Here is a 17,386-nt window from a genome sequence, read left to right as displayed (position 1 = left end):
TATTAGGTATTTTTACATAAATTATGGTCGTATTGTTTTAAAAACCCAATAATGTTGTGGGCCCATCAGACCCGCGAACATTGGTGAATAACAAAAACATGAAGACCAAACAAGGGTTAACTAAATGTGAATCACATTATAATTTGTATGTGTCAGTCCACGTCCATGGTTGTTGTCATGCATATATCTGTACTATTGTGTAACTAGTAGAAGAGGTATCATATAACGTTATACTGTTCTGTGATAAAAGGAATACATGTATGATGTAACTGAAGCATGCAGGTTTTTGGGCAACAGGACGTTTCTATGTTCTGTTTTCCCCCACTGTCACATGTTAATCAGCTCAGGATTGTTAGCTGCCTTCATTAATTCAGAGAGAATCACTGGAAATCTCACATGCTGTTATTAAGTTTAATTAAATGCATTGGTCCATTTACAATATATATTGAAATATATATTCAATGTGTTACGATATAAATGACAATTTTATTCTTAGTCTTAGTCACCAGTGGTTTCTAGTTTCTGTGACCAGTGGTTTACTGCTGTAAGAGAGGAGAGGTTGAGAAGTTGCCAGGAGAGATGTTGAATATCATGCAGTTCTGTTACAGCACATGCACTTCAATTAAATACTATTATAGCCAGCATTGGAATCTGTATTGTCATTGTGAATGAATCATGGGGGAAGTCAGGCTCTCACACAATGCATTCTCAGAGGAAGTCTCATACACAAGCCTGACACAAACATGTTTCAATACTTGCCTTTCTGAAATATGCCAGAAGACAAGTTTTCAGGCCGGTTGCCTGCTTCCTCGAGTTTATTTTCCTGTGGTAATGCTTTCCATATGAAGTATTGAAGTATTTGAATTCTGTTGTTGGGGATCATTTGCATTAGCTACCTGAAATCCCTCCCTGCATTCTCCCAAGGAGATCAACGTATATAATAAGGAGTTGGGGCTGCGTAGTACTCACGTAAATTATAAAACCATTCCCCCTGGTAGAACAGCATGGGGGAGAATACTGTATGTGTGTGTGCGGGTGACGATAATATATTCTATGAATGGATAAAGAATCATAATTCAAGACTACTCCACTGTTCCATAGTACCTCATAGATAAGCAATCCAGGACACCCAAAAGTATGCTGCCTTTTGTTTGGCTATAGAACAATGTTAAATGGAATCCGTGCAGTATTTCTCATTCTATAACTGTATATCTAAGTCATTAGCCTAATGTAGGCTACACTTGTGTGGTATAAATCTGATCAATATTTAGCAAGGACTATTATTCATTGTTTGGTACAGATTTGATACTTTAGATAAAAAGCTTAAAGCAATGTGCAGAGAGTATTAGTGACTACACTTGGCTTGGCTTCGTCATGAAGGCGGCTGTCTGACAGGCAACACAAGTTGCTGGTGGAACCCAGCTCAGCCGGTCAGACCTGCCTGCCCTTCATTCCTCGCTGAATGAAAGGCTTGTATGAACCTACCCCAAAACACTATATATAAAGAGCCGCGGCTCACCAAAGCCACACAGACACAGCATAGGCATGGACTGCTCAGATGAAACCGCAACTCACGGTGAGATAACCTTTGAAAACGTATGCCTAGTATTTAGCTTACTGTAGTAGGCCTATGAATGAACTTTGTCAGTTCAGGTGACAAGAAAAGTATTTCAAAGTGCTGTAAAATATGAAGTAGGCTACTGTTTCTGCTGGTGTGACGTGGGCAGACAGTGATGGTTGCAGACTGCTCTTCATGCCCGTTTTGGACTGTGCGTGGTCACCTGAAGAAGTGATGCCTCGTAGTTTGGTCTCTCTGGTGGAGTGGTTCTTAACAGTTCAACAGTTCTTTGACAAAATTGTGAAATGTTTAGGACCACTTGATCAGGCGGACAAATACTTCCAAGGCAATACATGGAGTAGCCTGCACTGCTTTGAAGATCTTGAATCATTGAGTGGTTTAGGCTGATATGCTATAGTAAAGTGATGAAATTCTTAATTCAATTGTGTGGATTAGACTCATTTCATGTCATGTCTTTAGCATAGTCTAATATAAGATGTTAAGACAATTTTTGAAATCTGAAAGCAGTTGGTTACATTCATTGTTTTATTTTTACAAGATTGACCTACATGTTTACACTAATGTTCACCCTAACCTTGTTTGATTTGTAAGCATTTCTCGCTCTCTATATCTCTCTCCCCCACCCCTGCTCTCTCTCTGTCTCTTCTCTCTCTATCTCTCTCTCGTGTGCCACCTTGTGTTATAATGTCAATATAGCCTCGTGGTGTCCGACTGTTCCTGAAGTCCAAACAGCGCATTGGGCATGGTCGCTGTCCGAGGTGCTGAAGGAAAGGGCCAATTGGATTCCAGACAGTTTTAATTTTTTTCCCCGGTGGATAAATATATTTTTTTGTTTCAGAAGGAGAGTACAATGAATACAACAAAATGTATTTTTTGTTGTTGTTTTGTTTTCAATAACTGTTTTTCATTTATTGATGGACAAATATAAGATAATAAAATCTTACACCGCTAGGAATAATGATGATGATCTTGATAGTTCTAAGGGAATAACATTTGCTTTGTTGTATTGACGTATGAATAATTTATTAAAGAGCCATCCACAGATTATTCTCTCCAGTCTCCATCCCAGACGCCGCTTTATTTCCTCTGATCTCAGCAGTGTGCCAACAACATTACGCTTATTTGCTAAACGGTTCTCATGAAGCCCCGTGCACTGCGAAGGTTTGCAAGTTGGGTAAGATATTGAGCAGTATAATGAGATGCCCGTGGCGATTTTCCTACATGCGCAAAGGCAGCAGATGTAGGGGTAGTAGTTCCACGGGATGCGATCCGGAAGTTCATCAGCGGTCGGGGTGACCCGAACCTCCTCCAGGTGGGAACTGAGTTTCGGTCGGACATGGTAAATCATCTTTACTAAAGAGAATAGGCCAATTATCGGTCTCCTGGAAATCCAGTGAATCAGTTCAAAACAGACTGAGCTGTGGTTGTGTCCGTGCGTTATAGTGTGTGTTTGAGTGAGTGTCTGTTTGTTGTGGGTAGGCAAGGGACATAACTGGGCCTTAGAAAGGGTCACATATAGAGGTTATTATGGGTATCCCCACAACACTAATAAGCCAACCATCATTTAAGCCACCTTGATATCCCTCAGGTTAATCTTGCTTTTAAAGATGTTTTTTATTTAAATGGCCCAAATCTAAATAAATAAAGGTTGAATAATATAGCCTACCCAATTCCTACATTTTGATTAAACCCATGAGCACACAGCATTGTGTATCGAATTGTATTCTGCTCTCGCATAATGATGAAATGAAATATAATTTAAAATCAGACTTGAAAACATTCACACCCACCAAACTTTCTAACTGCTTTAAAGAGATGACATTTTCAAAGGGTGCCAGGTACCAATGAATTCATTATGGCGGTTAAGACCGTCTGCTTATAAACGAAGTCCTCGGTCTGTGTACAGCAGATAATATTTTTATTAAAAGAACATCCCTGTTCAGCTTTCAAAGCACACAAAATAGGTATTATCTACTTTACTAAAATTGCAACTCAAACAGCTCTGTATTTGAAAATGCTTTGAAAATAAGACATTCATATGTCTTTAAAAGTCCCAATTGTATCTGGAACTGGAAGGCAGCTAAACCATCTATTGGCCTCGTAATTAATAGCCCAAACTCCACTAAGCTACACACAGACGTAAGCGCAAGAGCTGACTACGTACAGTGCACTGACAAATGCAGGGTTTTCTCTCCAAAATAGTTTAATAAAAATAAAAAAACAAGACGATCCAACTAAGTTAAATGGGTCATGGTACAAGTTCCACCAAAGAGCTCAAACCGGGTCATTGGGAAGCTGTTGGATTCCGCTGTTCTCTAGTGCGTGTTTGCTTTGATAAATACATATTGGAGCCTCCAGCAAGTCGGCAGGAAGCGCAGCAAGGAAGAATTACACAACTGGGTGAGTGAGTGAGTGAGCGAGCGAGAGAGCAGTAGAGAGAGAGGGGGGTGCGGGGGACTGCAAAAGGTGATCCTCCTTAGGCGCATGTGATTGCGTTCCGAGACCTGCGAGCTGAAAGACCAGGCGTGAGGAGTTAAAAACAAATACTCTACCTGTGGATATAAAGGTTTGGATTACGGATGGATTGTATCGGTTTTATTGTCTTGCTGAACTGCTGGCCATGCACAGGAGATATATTTTTGCGCACACGCCGCAATTGTTGGGCATTGAGTGGAGCGGTCATGGAGAGACAGTAAGCTCTCTCCGAGTCATTGTTGGATGTCCGGAATACCTTTTGGATTGAAACCATGCAATTGTTTGGGATCTATGAAAATATATCCTGAAATGGAAACGAATATACAAATATAGATGTCAATTCGGTAACCCACGGCGTGGAATATTACGCACATTTCCCTCATGGCTTTACCAAACTCCTCGGGCTCCTCTGGAGCTGACAAGCCCAACCCCAGTCTCATAGATCTGGGTACATTCTTCGTGGACTCCGATATCATATTTGGATTTACCAGTCATCTTCTAAGGAGAAAGGCAAAGGTGAGTGAGTGCACGCTACACTAAATAGCTGAAACATAGGCTGCTCAAACATAAAATGTAGCCTAATCCACTCGCCCAACTACCTTGACAAATATAACGTTAATAAGTAAGTAAGTTGATACACAAAGTGACCAGTAAAGCCACATACCTGGATTGCCAGTACATTTCAGGACCATGAACAGCTCCCTTGAGTGTCAGCTGCGCTTTGTCTACGTTGCCAACTTCGTAGCGTGATCACTGACTTGGATTTCTCTTCTTTAAAATAATTTTAAAAAGTTTGAACCAAGTATAGAGTAGCAGGGTGGATGGGGCATTGTGGTCCCGAACATTCAATGCTTTAATAGACAATAAGGCTACTGTAATCTCTGCGCTCATTCGCTGTTAAAGGCGCCGAGCAGTTATAACCAAAAATGAACACTCGTAATCAGTACAAGCGCACGCAAGGGTCAGTAAAGGCCACAATGACAGACTTTATTTCCCTATCACTGTCCAACACTTAATTTGATGATATGATAGAATGATTCATTTCTAAATGCAATGAGAGTCACACAAAACTGAAGTGGGGAAGAAATGGAATAGCCTATCCTGATTCCCGACTCCTGAGACTGTGTAACTGTCAATAATATTAGGCTACCTATTTTTTTAATTGTGACTCCGGCTCATTTGTCTATTGTGTCTGTGGTCTGATAACCATGGCCGTAGCTTCAGATAAAAACATAATTTTCTCATCTATGATAAATTATTCAGAGAATTTTGTATTTGCCTTTTGTGGTGAATAGCTTATGTTATGTTGCATGTGTAATTACAAAATAAACGTTTGTCAGTATTAAATTGGCCTCATTCTGTTAACCCCATAAGGACGCCTATAATTTACAACCAGTTGCTCTGCCAAGCGTAAAGCCACTCAACCCAGTCGACGACACAGACAGACAGACAGACAGACAGACAGACAGACAAAAGGCTGCAATTGGGTCATGTGAGGGTAGAAAGGATTCTCACAACGAAGTACGAGGCTTACATCATCAACATCAAATATTTAAAGTGTGTTAATTAAATATTTAACTTGTACCCTTTATTTTGTGAAACCCATCCTGCAATCTTTCTATTTACCAGAGGATGGCGCCAAAGTAGCAAGAACGGGACACATTGGCTTTAAAGCTATGGAGGCTCTGTACTGCACCCATTATCATGTCAGTGAAGCAATGTCTGCAACTGTCTGCTCGCGTGACTGGCAACAAGAATGGATAAAACCATTGATTACAATAATCTAAAATAAAAATCACTATATTTCAAATAATATTACGAAATTAAGCTATATGAAAACTTAGTCATTTTATTAGTGTAATGCATTGATAATAGAAGCCAATACAATGGCCAATTTCAGCTTTATAAATAGCTAGCCTAATAACCTATAAACCTAATACAACTCACACGTTGAATTACCCTGTCTGATCCATGCACCTACGGTTATGATTTTAAGTGATTTACTATTGCGGTGTCCAATCATGCGCCAAAAAGTTGTTCAAAAGTTTCCCCCACCCATTTAAAAGAGTGTGTGCCAAAACTTCTCTCGGATTGTCCCGTCATAGCACGGATCAAGTGCAGGACACAACCATGGTTAGCCTATAATATGTTTACTTGCTGGCAGATTTAGAGATGACACTTCAATTTACAACTACGACTACTCTTCATTGTACAAATTATTCTTAATAATTGAGTGTATGTGAGAACCACGTCTACTAGGGATACCCAGACCCGGGAGAATGAACTCATTTTTGGGAAATGCAACTCATGGACTGGACCCTGACAACCGCATGTTTACTGTAAGTGTTATATGCATAAAGTTAAAATGACCAGTTCCGATTTTCAATAGAACTTGTCGCAGCAGCGCAACCCTTTTGTCTTGGAACCCATTTAGCCTGCCTCTTCAAATTGGTAGTGCTCATGTCTACCTATGACATTCATGCAGGTTGTCAGTCAACCAACAACTCCAGACAAGTAGACTTCCACACCTGGGCTTGTGCGTCTCGCCAGCGTATTGTCCTACCTGTGAATTTATTTTAACCGAGTTGCTTTTCTCTAATGGCGAAGGTGGAAGGTTGTCCTAGCGGAGAGTCGCCGTTCCCTGTTGATCTGAGTCCCAGGAAACTACTTCACTTGGCAAAGGACGCGCGGTGCAGCAGCCGGCCACCCCCGGAGGGCGCAGGGTCCGTGACCGTCTCGGAGTCGGAGAGAAGGGATGGAAAAGGAAGCTTTTGCCAACAATGTCAAATGAATGTGACAGAGCTGAAGAGGCAAGCGCTGGCCTTGACAGACCCAAGTTCACTAAAGGTTTGTGAAGCAATTTTTTACTTTAATATGAGTCTCAAGTGCTGATTGCCTTTTAAGTACCAATAATGCAAAATAAAATTTTCATAAACGTTACACCAAGGTTACATAGTTGATAATGTTGTTGGTTGATTTTTGGATAATTTTGCAATGACATGGTAATAACCTCATTCCCCCACTCACTTGAAATGACTCCAGTGAGGTGGCTCTTTCATTATGAGGCAGGTAGTAATGGGAGATGTGTTTGTTAACCTCATGCTCTGCTGGCGTAACAGGGACAGGCTGCCTGGGTTCTATACAGCAGGTCATAGAGGGGCACACAGATGGCATGCTAAGAATAATTATTTTTGCCATCCTCCTCCCAGTGTAGCTAGCAGTGAAGGGATACAGTGTGATTCTGACTAAGTCAGGGTCATGACCGTTCCCCAGTTTTGCTCTGTGGCCCTCATCACTGACGGGCACCTCAAATCAAATCAAACTTTATTTGCCACATGCGCCGAATACAACAAGGGTAGACTTTACAGTAAAATGCTTACTTACAAGCCCTTAAACCAACAGTGCAGTTCAAGAAGAAAATATTTACAGAGTAGACTAAAATAAAAAGTAATAATAAAAAGTAACACAATAAAAATAACAAGGCTATATACAGGCGGCACCGGTACCGAGTCAGTGTGCAGGGGTACAGGCTAGTTGCTAATAGGTTTGAGCCCACTGCCCACGTGCTTATGCCATAGTCTAGACTCTATTATGATGGGTACACAAAGGCAGGGGGAGACATGGCTGTGAAACTCCTTGTGAGCTCTGTATTCCCAGCATGTAGTAGCTGTGGCGATAACTCCCCATACAAACACACCTTATTATAGAGCTGCGGTTGTCCTCTGGCTGGGTGCAGAGGTAATACATATCAAGTCCTTCTCCTCTGTGAATACTGGAGTCATGAGAAGCTGTAGGGTAATGACACTGATTATAATGTCCCAGTCTTCCTGTGAAGTATTTTATTTCGCTGCTCACAGCCACACGCTGTTTATGGATGTGAAAAGTCAGCGTCTGAGACTGAAAGGTCTCTGGAAGTGGCCCATTGTCTTGCTAAACAATGCTTATGTCTTTATTTTGCTGTCGGGGAGAGTAGGGGGGGGGGGAGGGAATAAGCAAGCTGCTAGTGGCGGAGTCTGAGGAGGAAGTCAAATCCCAGTTGACCTTCGCAATGCATTGAAAGTGTTCCTGTATGGCTCGCCCCACAATTCCCACCGCTGTTAAATTTAGGCCCTTTTTGTTGATGTCACTGCTGCGTGAGTTTGCCCCAGGGTTTGTACTCCTTTGTTGTCATGTTGGAGGGACTGTCTCATGCTTAGCTTGGATTACAAGCCCTCCAGCCTCCTCTGAACCCCCTCAGCACCTCGTTTCTTATGGGAAAAGGGAGATGAGATAAACGGTTGGGGAAAACTTTTGGGAGGAATTTAACTTCATCACTCAAGTGTTCATCTGTATGTGGTCGAGTTCCTCTGTGGGGGTGGTCTAAATCATATCAGATCCGGGTAACCCTTCCCCCAACAGATGTACACTATCCCACCTAACAGTCCTTCTCCATGAGAACTGAACCCTCCCCTCTCGGTTACCTGTGTGGTCCTCTCCAGGTGTGGAGCGGTTGAAGGGTGGGATGGGGGCTGCCCCTTCCTTCTCCCATTATGCACATGTTGATGGCTAAATTGGGCCCTAATTCTAAGGTGGTAAACAGCCAGGGCAGGGTGCTCTTATAGTGCTCCCCTCATAGTATTGATTTCTCCATCTGCAGGAGAAAGGGCTCCATTGTCCCATTGGGCCTGTGCTGCCCACCTGGAAGGTCTAGCTGGATGTGGTCGTAGATGGATGGCTTTCACAGATTTTCTTTGATGGAAGAGGGCCATGTGATGTGTGGTGGAAAGATGACTGTTGTGGGATGTTTGAGCTCTTGGCACCAGAGCTACAGAGTTCTGCTGTACCTGTCATAGTGGATGGGGGCAACCTGAAAGTGAGAGAGGGAGCTGTTTATGTGAGGGTTTCCCTCTGTCCTCCTGCCGTCCCATTTTTTGTGATGAGGAAGTCAGCTTGCCTCCCCAAACAACCCCTCCTCCAGTTCCAGAAGATTTATTGTTTGAGTACAGTATCAGTAGCAGCCAGCAGATACATTCAAGGAAGACAATTTGGGTTGAAAGAGTGCACTATGCTGAAGCCTGAGTTTACTGGAAAATGCACAGACAGTGAAATGCCTCAGAGGTGGCTTTCATGTTATCCTGTTTGTCCTTCAAAGAACCCTCTCAGATCAGTCTAATGTTGTTAGGAACTTGAAGAATTCCTGTTCTTCCTAGTGTCTCTATGCTCTGAGCCACTGGCTCAGTGTCAACCTGAATGAGCTCAGAGTAGCAGCAGCCAGCATACACTACAGCTGGGCTGGGTGGGAGACGGTTGCTGCATTGCTGTGAGGTGTTGTTGAGGGAAATGCAGGGTCAGCATTAGAACAATGAATGTGACACATGATTTTCTTTATGGTCTGCTGCAGCCTGAACAGCCAGTGGCAGCAATTAGTCTTTTTCCACGCTCTCTGCCATTAAGTGCCTGTCTCGTTCACAGAGGAGCAGTTCCTGTGTCCCCCACATCTTTTGTTTTCATATTTATAGCTGGCATGTGCTTTGTCTGACATCACCCATACCACTTCACCTCACTTAATGCTCTACAGTAAAATACAGTGACTTGGACACACATTAACCAGACATTGTTAGACAGCAGCGCAATGAAAGAAGCCCTGGTAGAATGGATTTAGCTTAAAGGACAGATACCCGAAGAGGCAGATTAAATGGAGACACAGGTTCTGCAGACTTGATTTTCTCCCTTAATCAAAGGCATTCACCCGGTTAATGTACAGTATTTGATTAATATAACTAAAAACCAACAAACAATTTGAATAGTAAACATCAGACATTCCGGATGGCTGCAGCAGAAATCACACACTGTATTTCAGGTGGCTGGACATGAAGGCAAGGTGAGGTATAATAGGGGGAAAGAGGATCACGTGAAAGCTAACCTCAAGTTCAAAGCACTAATTACCCCTCAACCGTAATCAGAGGATCTGTCAACATTCAACATGCCTATAGAAAGACCAGACCTGTACACCTGGCTCAGATCCACCTGCATTTAATGAACGATACCCCCTTCATCCACCCCTTCCGATGGTTTCTGCCCTGAAAGGGTTAGTCAATATCTTGGCCATGCGGTTTGATGAATTGGGAGGAGGACGTTTTTTTTTTGTCTGCACTGTCAGCTGTCTCATGAAAAGGTGAGGGGGCTGTCAGTGACAACAATGGTCTGTTGGGTTTCTACCGGCCCTAAAGCCTGGCGGTATTGTGACCCACAAGGGCTTTAATTCCTCAGCCATGGCCAGGCAGCAGCTTCTAAAGCCACTGGTCCTATTCTAGACAGGCTGACAGTTACTTGATACGGTGGTTGAAATAAGTATCCTCCCTCCCGATCTCTGACTATCACCCAAACCTTGAAAGAAAAGAAAGGGCTCAGTGAAAGGAAAGCAGCCAGGCTATTGTTTGTTAGGTACTGTATACAAGCTGGTATATCGTCACTCTGCTTTCAAAGCATGTATCCTTGAAGCTCCTTGTGAAGCAAAGTTTATAGTTCATGAAATGCACTGTACGAAGAAAACATTTCCCTTACAAACTTTCTTTCGTGTTGTCCTTCAGGTGAGTTTGTATTCTCATTGCGTTTGATGTAAGAGCATTGTAAGTTATAATATATATATTCAATATATTCATAGGTTGGAATGTTTTTTTTAGATTCCTGTCACTTACATTGTGTATGTCCATGAATTAGTCTTTGTGTGTGTAACGGTTTTCTATGTGTGAAGGAGAGTCGGACCAAAATGCGGCGTGTAGATTGCGATCCATGTTTAATGAAAAACACACTAAACGTAACAAAAACTGAAACAGCCTAATACTGGTGCAAACTAATACACGACAGACATAAGTACAAAAGGACACTAAGGACAATCACACACCAAACACTCAAAGAATATGGCTGCCTAAATATGGTTCCCAATCAGAGACAACGATAAACACCTGCCTCTGATTGAGAACCACTTCAGACAGCCATAGACTTATCTAGAACACCCCACTAAACTACAATCCCAATACCTATGAAAAAAAAACCAAGACAGAACACACCACATACAAAAACCCATGCCACACCCTGGCCTGACCAAATAAAGAGATAAGTAGATCTTGTGTTAGTACTAAACCAAGGAGTACAGGTCAGTGAAACAATAACCATAACCAACACCCCCACATAGCTACTTATATACTAACACCTAGGAATAGGAATACAGTGTGGACTTCATCAACTGCAATTAAGTGGACTTCATGATACACAGAATGACTAACAGAGAAAGCCTTGCAGGGGTTTATGGGCTTGAAGACTTGGATGAATCCGAGCAGTTGGAGGTAGAGGTCAGTGGAGAGCTGGTCTTATTGGTGTTTGCAGTCTGACTGAACAGGCCTGCTATTTCCTCACAAGCTAATAATGAATAATTCTATTGATGTGTTAGAGTGGACGGTGAACAGGTACTCCTAGTTAGTTGACTATGTATTTAGAGTGTGTGTGTGTGTGTGTGTGTGTGTGTGTGTGTGTGTGTGTGTGTGTGTGTGTGTGTGTGTGTGTGTGTGTGTGTGTGTGTGTGTGTGCCTGTCTGTCTGTCCAGGCTAGGTACACTTTCCTAAATCCCACTATGGGCTTATGTAAGTGTTTTGTAGAGGATATTTCAAGAAAGTTTTTGGTTTCCATGAACAACGACCCATCTGCACCATTTCAGTATGTATGCATCACCACCCTTGTAGCCCTGGGTGACGTTTCAGAGCTTACACAATCACCGTGTTAATTTCTCATCTGCCTATTCAGAGTTGAGTTGACAGGGTAAGAGCCAGGGATCACCAGGCATCCAAATCAAGAGATTTAAGTTTCTGAAGAGGTATCATTAGTGTCCAAACTAGGGAACACATTTCTACTGAACTTTGCATAAATTAATGTGTTTATGTATGTGTGGGTACATGTGAGGGAGAGAGAGATTGAGAGAGAGTGAAAGAGAGATGGAGGGGTCAGACTGAGTGAGCCTGTCCACCTGGCTACCTGCTGTTTCTCAGGCTTGCCTGGGGGGGTTACCTCTACCTTTGTTGATTGACCTCTGACCCGTCTGTCAGCTCACCCAGCCTCTGCTGTGGGATAGGGTGGGATAGGGTTTCAGGTAGCCGGGCTGGGCTGGAACAGGTGTACGCTGCCAGGTCCACCGCAGGGGGGTTGTGGACAAGACTGATGATGACAGGGGAAGGAAGGGGTTGTGGGAGGATTGTGGGAAGTCATAAAACCTAAGGTAGATACAGAGTATGACCACATTGAAGAAAAAAAGAAGGATCAAAGATTATTTTGTTCACTAGTAATCATATGAGCTATGGATGGTTTGGTTGTAATTGGTTGGGCGGGGATGGGGGTAGAGGTGAAGGGGTTAGGTCCCACCCTGCAGAACCTGCTGAGAGAGAGCCTTGCCTGGGGAGAGGAGTGCACTGTGAGGTGGGCTGCCTCCTTCTCCATGTCCTTTCTGGTGAGGCCAGCTAGGCTGTGCTGCTGTGCTTTATGGCATGTGCGCAGTATTAAACTGCAGAGCAATAATCTGATGTCAACCAGCAGAGATAACACAGGCATCAATCACAGCCAAGCCCTGCGGTATCTGCGTGGCTCAGTCAACAGTACAGAGTTGGAGCAGAGGACAATCTCATCACACTCTGCTTCTGCACTCAGTGACTCTTTTGTTCTCCTTTTGATTTGCTATTTTCATTATCTGGTCACCTCATTAATACATCCTTCCCAGACTTTGCCATTTGATTGTTTCTTCTGCTGGATGATTGTCTGCACATATGACCACATTTGTGGTGTCTAAGAGACAAGTGTCTGTAAACAGGACAACGTGTGGCTGAGAGACAGCAATAATGTGTTGGTCTCCCCCTCCCCCCCACCTACACCTCGTGCCCCTCCGGATTCTATTTCAGTCTGGCAACAACAAGAGGAAACGGCCGTCCACTTCAGGGCGGGGCCACAGGAAACAGCTTTCGAGGGGGACTTTGGTTGGTTGGCCTGTGTGGCATACCTAGGCTTATACATACAGCATGGAGGCTGATGCTCATCACTGGTCATCAGGGCAGGGTAGAGGAATCGGTTTAGGTACTGGAATAGCTGCCATTCCTCCCGTCTCGGCAGCACTCCTCACTGTGCTGAGATAGTCTACAGCAGACGGACTCTGGACAAGATTAGACAAGCCACAAACACAGACGTGCTCCGCTCAGACCATCTGGCTCTACTGCTGCTGGCTGGCACTGGATGCAAAAGGGGCAGTCCAGATGTTCTCCCATTTACCTGGTGAAGGGGAGAGCAGCTTAGTGCTGGGGGTTTAGCTTCATAATTCTAGTCTTTAATGTAAGTGAAAGCTTAGAATTGTTGTCATACCTACCGTGAAACAAGCAAGCACCACCTGTGCTCTCCCATAATCATTCAACATGATGACCTTCAAACGATTCAGAGCGCTCAAGCCTTTGAAAGTATATGGTAAAATTGTACTATTCTTAGTAAAAAACTGAAAACAGATCATCAAAAAGGATGTTTTTTCTAAACTTTAGGCACATTTTCAATAGACTAAGTACAACACACAAAATCACACAGTAACTTTTTCACCAGTGTTTTATCTAGAAATACTTTTTATATAAGGTAATTGCCTTTCACAATGCATTACTCACAATACTTTTCATGATTCTCTTTCAATTTATTTAAATACATTTTACCATCACATTATCCAACTGCGCTTAATGGTTAATTACTTGACATTTGGTAAACCTATAGATTTTAAATTGGTTTGTTACCATATAGATTTTCTGTCAATTTTGATGAGTAATGTAAGTGTATTTGTCACGCCTTGGTCTTAGTATTTTGTGTTTTAGTTAATTAGTTGGTCAGGCCAGGGTGTGACATGGGTTTATGTTATTGTGTTGTCGTATTGGGTTTTTTGTAGGCATTGGGATTGTGGTTGATTAGGGGTGTGTTTAGTTTAGGTTTGGCTGCCTGAGGCGGTTCTCAATCAGAGTCAGGTGATTCTTGTTGTCTCTGATGGGGAACCGTATTTAGGTAGCCTGGGTTTCACTGTGTATTTTGTGGGTGATTGTTCCTGTCTCTGTGTAGTTTCACCAGATAGGCTGTAATTAGGTTTCACGTTCCGTTTTGTTGTTTTGTATTTGTCTCAGTTATTTTCATATATCGTCATTTGTTTCATTAAAAAACACGAGTAACCAACACGCTGCATTTCGGTCCGACTCTCTTTCGACAAACGAAGAACGCCGTTACAGAATCACCCACCACACACGGACCGAGCGGCGTGGTAACAGGCAGCGACAGCAGGAGCAGCGAAGGAAGGAAGTTATGGACAGCAGAAGTATGGAGTATACGACGTGGGAGGAAATAGACAGGTGGGCGGTCGACCCAGAGAGAGTGCCGGAGCCCGCCTGGGATTCGCTGGAGCAGTGCGAAGAGGGCTATAGGAGAATGGAGTTGGAGAGGCAATCACGACGGCGCAGAGGAAAGCCCGGGAATCAGCCCCAAAAATTTATTGGGGGGTGGCTTACAGGGAGTATGGCTACGCCAGGTAGGAGACCTGCGCAAACTCCCTGTGCTTACCGGGGGGCTAGAGAGACCGGGCAGGCACCGTGTTATGCAGTGGTGCGCACGGTGTCCCCAGTGCGGGTGCATAGCCCGGTGCGGTATATTTCAGCTCCGCGTATCGGCCGGGCTAGATTGAGCGTCGAGCCAAATGCCATGAAGCCGGCTCTACGCATCTGGTCCCCAGTGCGTCTCCTTGGGCCGGCTTACATGGCACCAGCCTTGCGCTCGGTGTCTCCGGTTCGCCTACATAGCCCAGTGCGGGCTATTCCACCTCGCCGCACTGGCAGGGCGACCGAGAGTATTCAACCGGGTAAGGTTGGGCAGGCTCGGTGCTCAAGAGCTCCAGTGACCCTGCACGGTCCGGTCTATCCAGTACCACCTCCACACCCTCCGGTAGCAGCTCCCCGCACCAGGCTTCCTGTGCGTGTCCTCGGCCCAATACCACCAGTGCCAGCACCACGCATCAGGCCTACAGTGCGCCTCGCCTCTCCTGCGCTGTCGGAGCCTTTCTCCTCTCCTGCGCTGCCGGAGCCTCCCGCCTGTTCAGCGCTTCTAGAGCCTTCCTCCTCTACAGCGCTGCCGGAGCCTCCCGCCTGTTCAGCGCTTCTAGAGCCTTCTTCCTCTACAGCTCTGCCGGAGCCTCCTGCCTGTTCGGAGCAGCCAGAGCTGTCAGTCTGCTTGGAGCAGCCAGAGCTGCCAGTCTGCATGGAGCTGCCAGTCTGCATGGAGCTGCCAGTCTGCATGGAGCTGCCAGTCTACATGGAGCTGCCAGTCTGCATGGAGCTGCCAGTCTGAATGGAGCTGCCAGTCTGCAAGGAGCTGCCAGTCTGCAAGGAGCTGCCAGTTGGCAAGGAGCTGCCAAAGCTGCCAGTCTGCATGGAGCAGCTAGAGCTGCCAGTCTGCATGGAGCAGCCAGAGCTGTCAGTCTGCTTGGAGCAGCCAGAGCTGCCATTCTGCAAGGAGCTGCCAGTCTGCAAGGAGCTGCCAGTCTGCAAGGAGCTGCCAGTCTGCAAGGAGCTGCCAGTCTGCAAGGAGCTGCCAGAGCTGTTAGTCTGCATAGAGCAGCCAGAGCTGTCAGTCTGCAAGAAGCCGCCAGAGCTGTCAGTCAGCATGAAGCAGCCAGAGCCGTCAGTCTGCAAGAAGCCGCCAGAGCTGTCAATCTGCATGGAGTAGCCAGAGCCGCCAGTCAGCATGGAGCAGCCAGAGCCGTCAGTCAGCATGAAGCAGCCAGAGCCGTCAGTCTGCCAGGATCTGCCAGTCAGCCTGACTCTTCCAGATCCGCCAGTCAGCCTGACTCTTCCAGATCCGCCAGTCAGCCAGACTCTTCCAGATCTGCCAGTCAGCCAGACTCTTCCAGATCCGCCAGTCAGCCAGACTCTTCCAGATCTGCCAGACTCTTCCAGATCCGCCAGACTCTTCCAGGTCAGCCAGACTCTTCCAGATCCGCCAGTCAGCCAGACTCTTCCAGATCCGCCAGTCAGCCAGACTCTTCCAGATCCGCCAGTCAGCCAGACTCTTCCAGATCCGCCAGTCAGCCAGACTCTTCCAGATCCGCCAGTCAGCCAGACTCTTCCAGATCCGCCAGTCAGCCAGACTCTTCCAGATCCGCCAGTCAGCCAGACTCTTCCAGATCCGCCAGACTCTTCCAGATCCGCCAGTCAGCCAGACTCTTCCAGATCCGCCAGTCAGCCAGACTCTTCCAGATCCGCCAGTCAGCCAGACTCTTCCAGATCCGCCAGTCAGCCAGACTCTTCCAGATCGGCCAGTCAGCCAGACTCTTCCAGATCTGCCAGTCAGCCAGACTCTTCCAGATCTGCCAGTCAGCCAGACTCTTCCAGATCCGCCAGTCAGCCAGACCCTTCCAGATCCGCCAGTCAGCCAGACTCTTCCAGATCTGCCAGTCAACCAGGATCTGCCAGAACTGCCAGCCAGCCAGGATCTGCCGGATTCAACTGCCTGGCTGAGCTTCCTCTCAGTCCCGAGCTGCCCCTCAGTCCCGAGCTGCCCCTCAGTCACGAGCTGCCCCTCAGTCACGAGCTACTCCTCAGTTCAGTGGGGTTCTGGGTGAGGACTATTAGGCCATGGTCGGCGGCGAGGGTGGATTATCCCAGGACGCGAAGGGGAGGAACTATGACATTTATGGAGTGGGGTCCACGTCCCGAGCCGGAACCGCCACCATGGACAGACGCCCACCCGGACCCTCCCTATGGTTTTGAGGTGCGTCCGGGAGTCCCCACCTTAGGGGGAGGGTTCTGTCATGCCTTGGTCTTAGTATTTTGTGTTTTAGTTAATTAGTTGGTCAGGCCAGGGTGTGACATGGGTTTATGTTATTGTGTTGTCGTATTGGGGATTTTGTAGGCATTGGGATTGTGGTTGATTAGGGGTGTGTTTAGTTTAGGTTTGGCTGCCTGAGGCGGTTCTCAGAGTCAGGTGATTCTTGTTGTCTCTGATGGGGAACCGTATTTAGGTAGCCTGGGTTTCACTGTGTATTTCGTGGGTGATTGTTCCTGTCTCTGTGTAGTTTCACCAGATAGGCTGTAATTAGATTTCACGATCCGTTTTGTTGTTTTGTATTTGTCTGTTATTTTCATATCGTCATTTGTTTCATTAAAAAACATGAGTAACCAACACGCTGCATTTCGGTCCGACTCTCTTTCAACAAACGAAGAACGCCGTTACAGTATTGCCTAATGTGAAAACCGTGTAATCTACTGTAATTTACACTACTGTAGCATGTTACTTTCATCACTTCTA

At 45.4% G+C, this 17,386-nt stretch overlaps 1 protein-coding gene and 1 long non-coding RNA gene across 2 annotated transcripts in view; both read left to right on the top strand.

Annotated features, from left to right (window-relative positions):
- The first annotated feature begins 1,475 nt into the window (after positions 1 to 1,475).
- Positions 1,476 to 2,623, top strand: LOC135526956 (uncharacterized). The gene is made up of 2 exons (XR_010453373.1): positions 1,476 to 1,576; positions 2,276 to 2,623. It is a non-coding gene; the product is annotated as an uncharacterized LOC135526956 (long non-coding RNA).
- A 691-nt stretch (positions 2,624 to 3,314) lies between these two features.
- Positions 3,315 to 17,386, top strand: part of LOC135525837 (kinesin-like protein KIF26A) — a 120,627-nt gene continuing 106,555 nt past the window's right edge. The window contains exons 1-2 of the mRNA XM_064953762.1: positions 3,315 to 4,570; positions 6,662 to 6,901. Coding sequence (XP_064809834.1) covers positions 4,436 to 4,570; positions 6,662 to 6,901 — 375 coding nt within the window. The 5' untranslated portion in view covers positions 3,315 to 4,435. The remainder of the gene's footprint in view (positions 4,571 to 6,661; positions 6,902 to 17,386) is intronic.

The sequence above is a fragment of the Oncorhynchus masou genome, chromosome 32 (genome assembly GCF_036934945.1).
Source record: "Oncorhynchus masou masou isolate Uvic2021 chromosome 32, UVic_Omas_1.1, whole genome shotgun sequence".
NCBI classification, from domain to species: Eukaryota; Metazoa; Chordata; class Actinopteri; order Salmoniformes; family Salmonidae; genus Oncorhynchus; species Oncorhynchus masou.
This window is presented reverse-complemented; position numbering and strand designations above follow the sequence as displayed.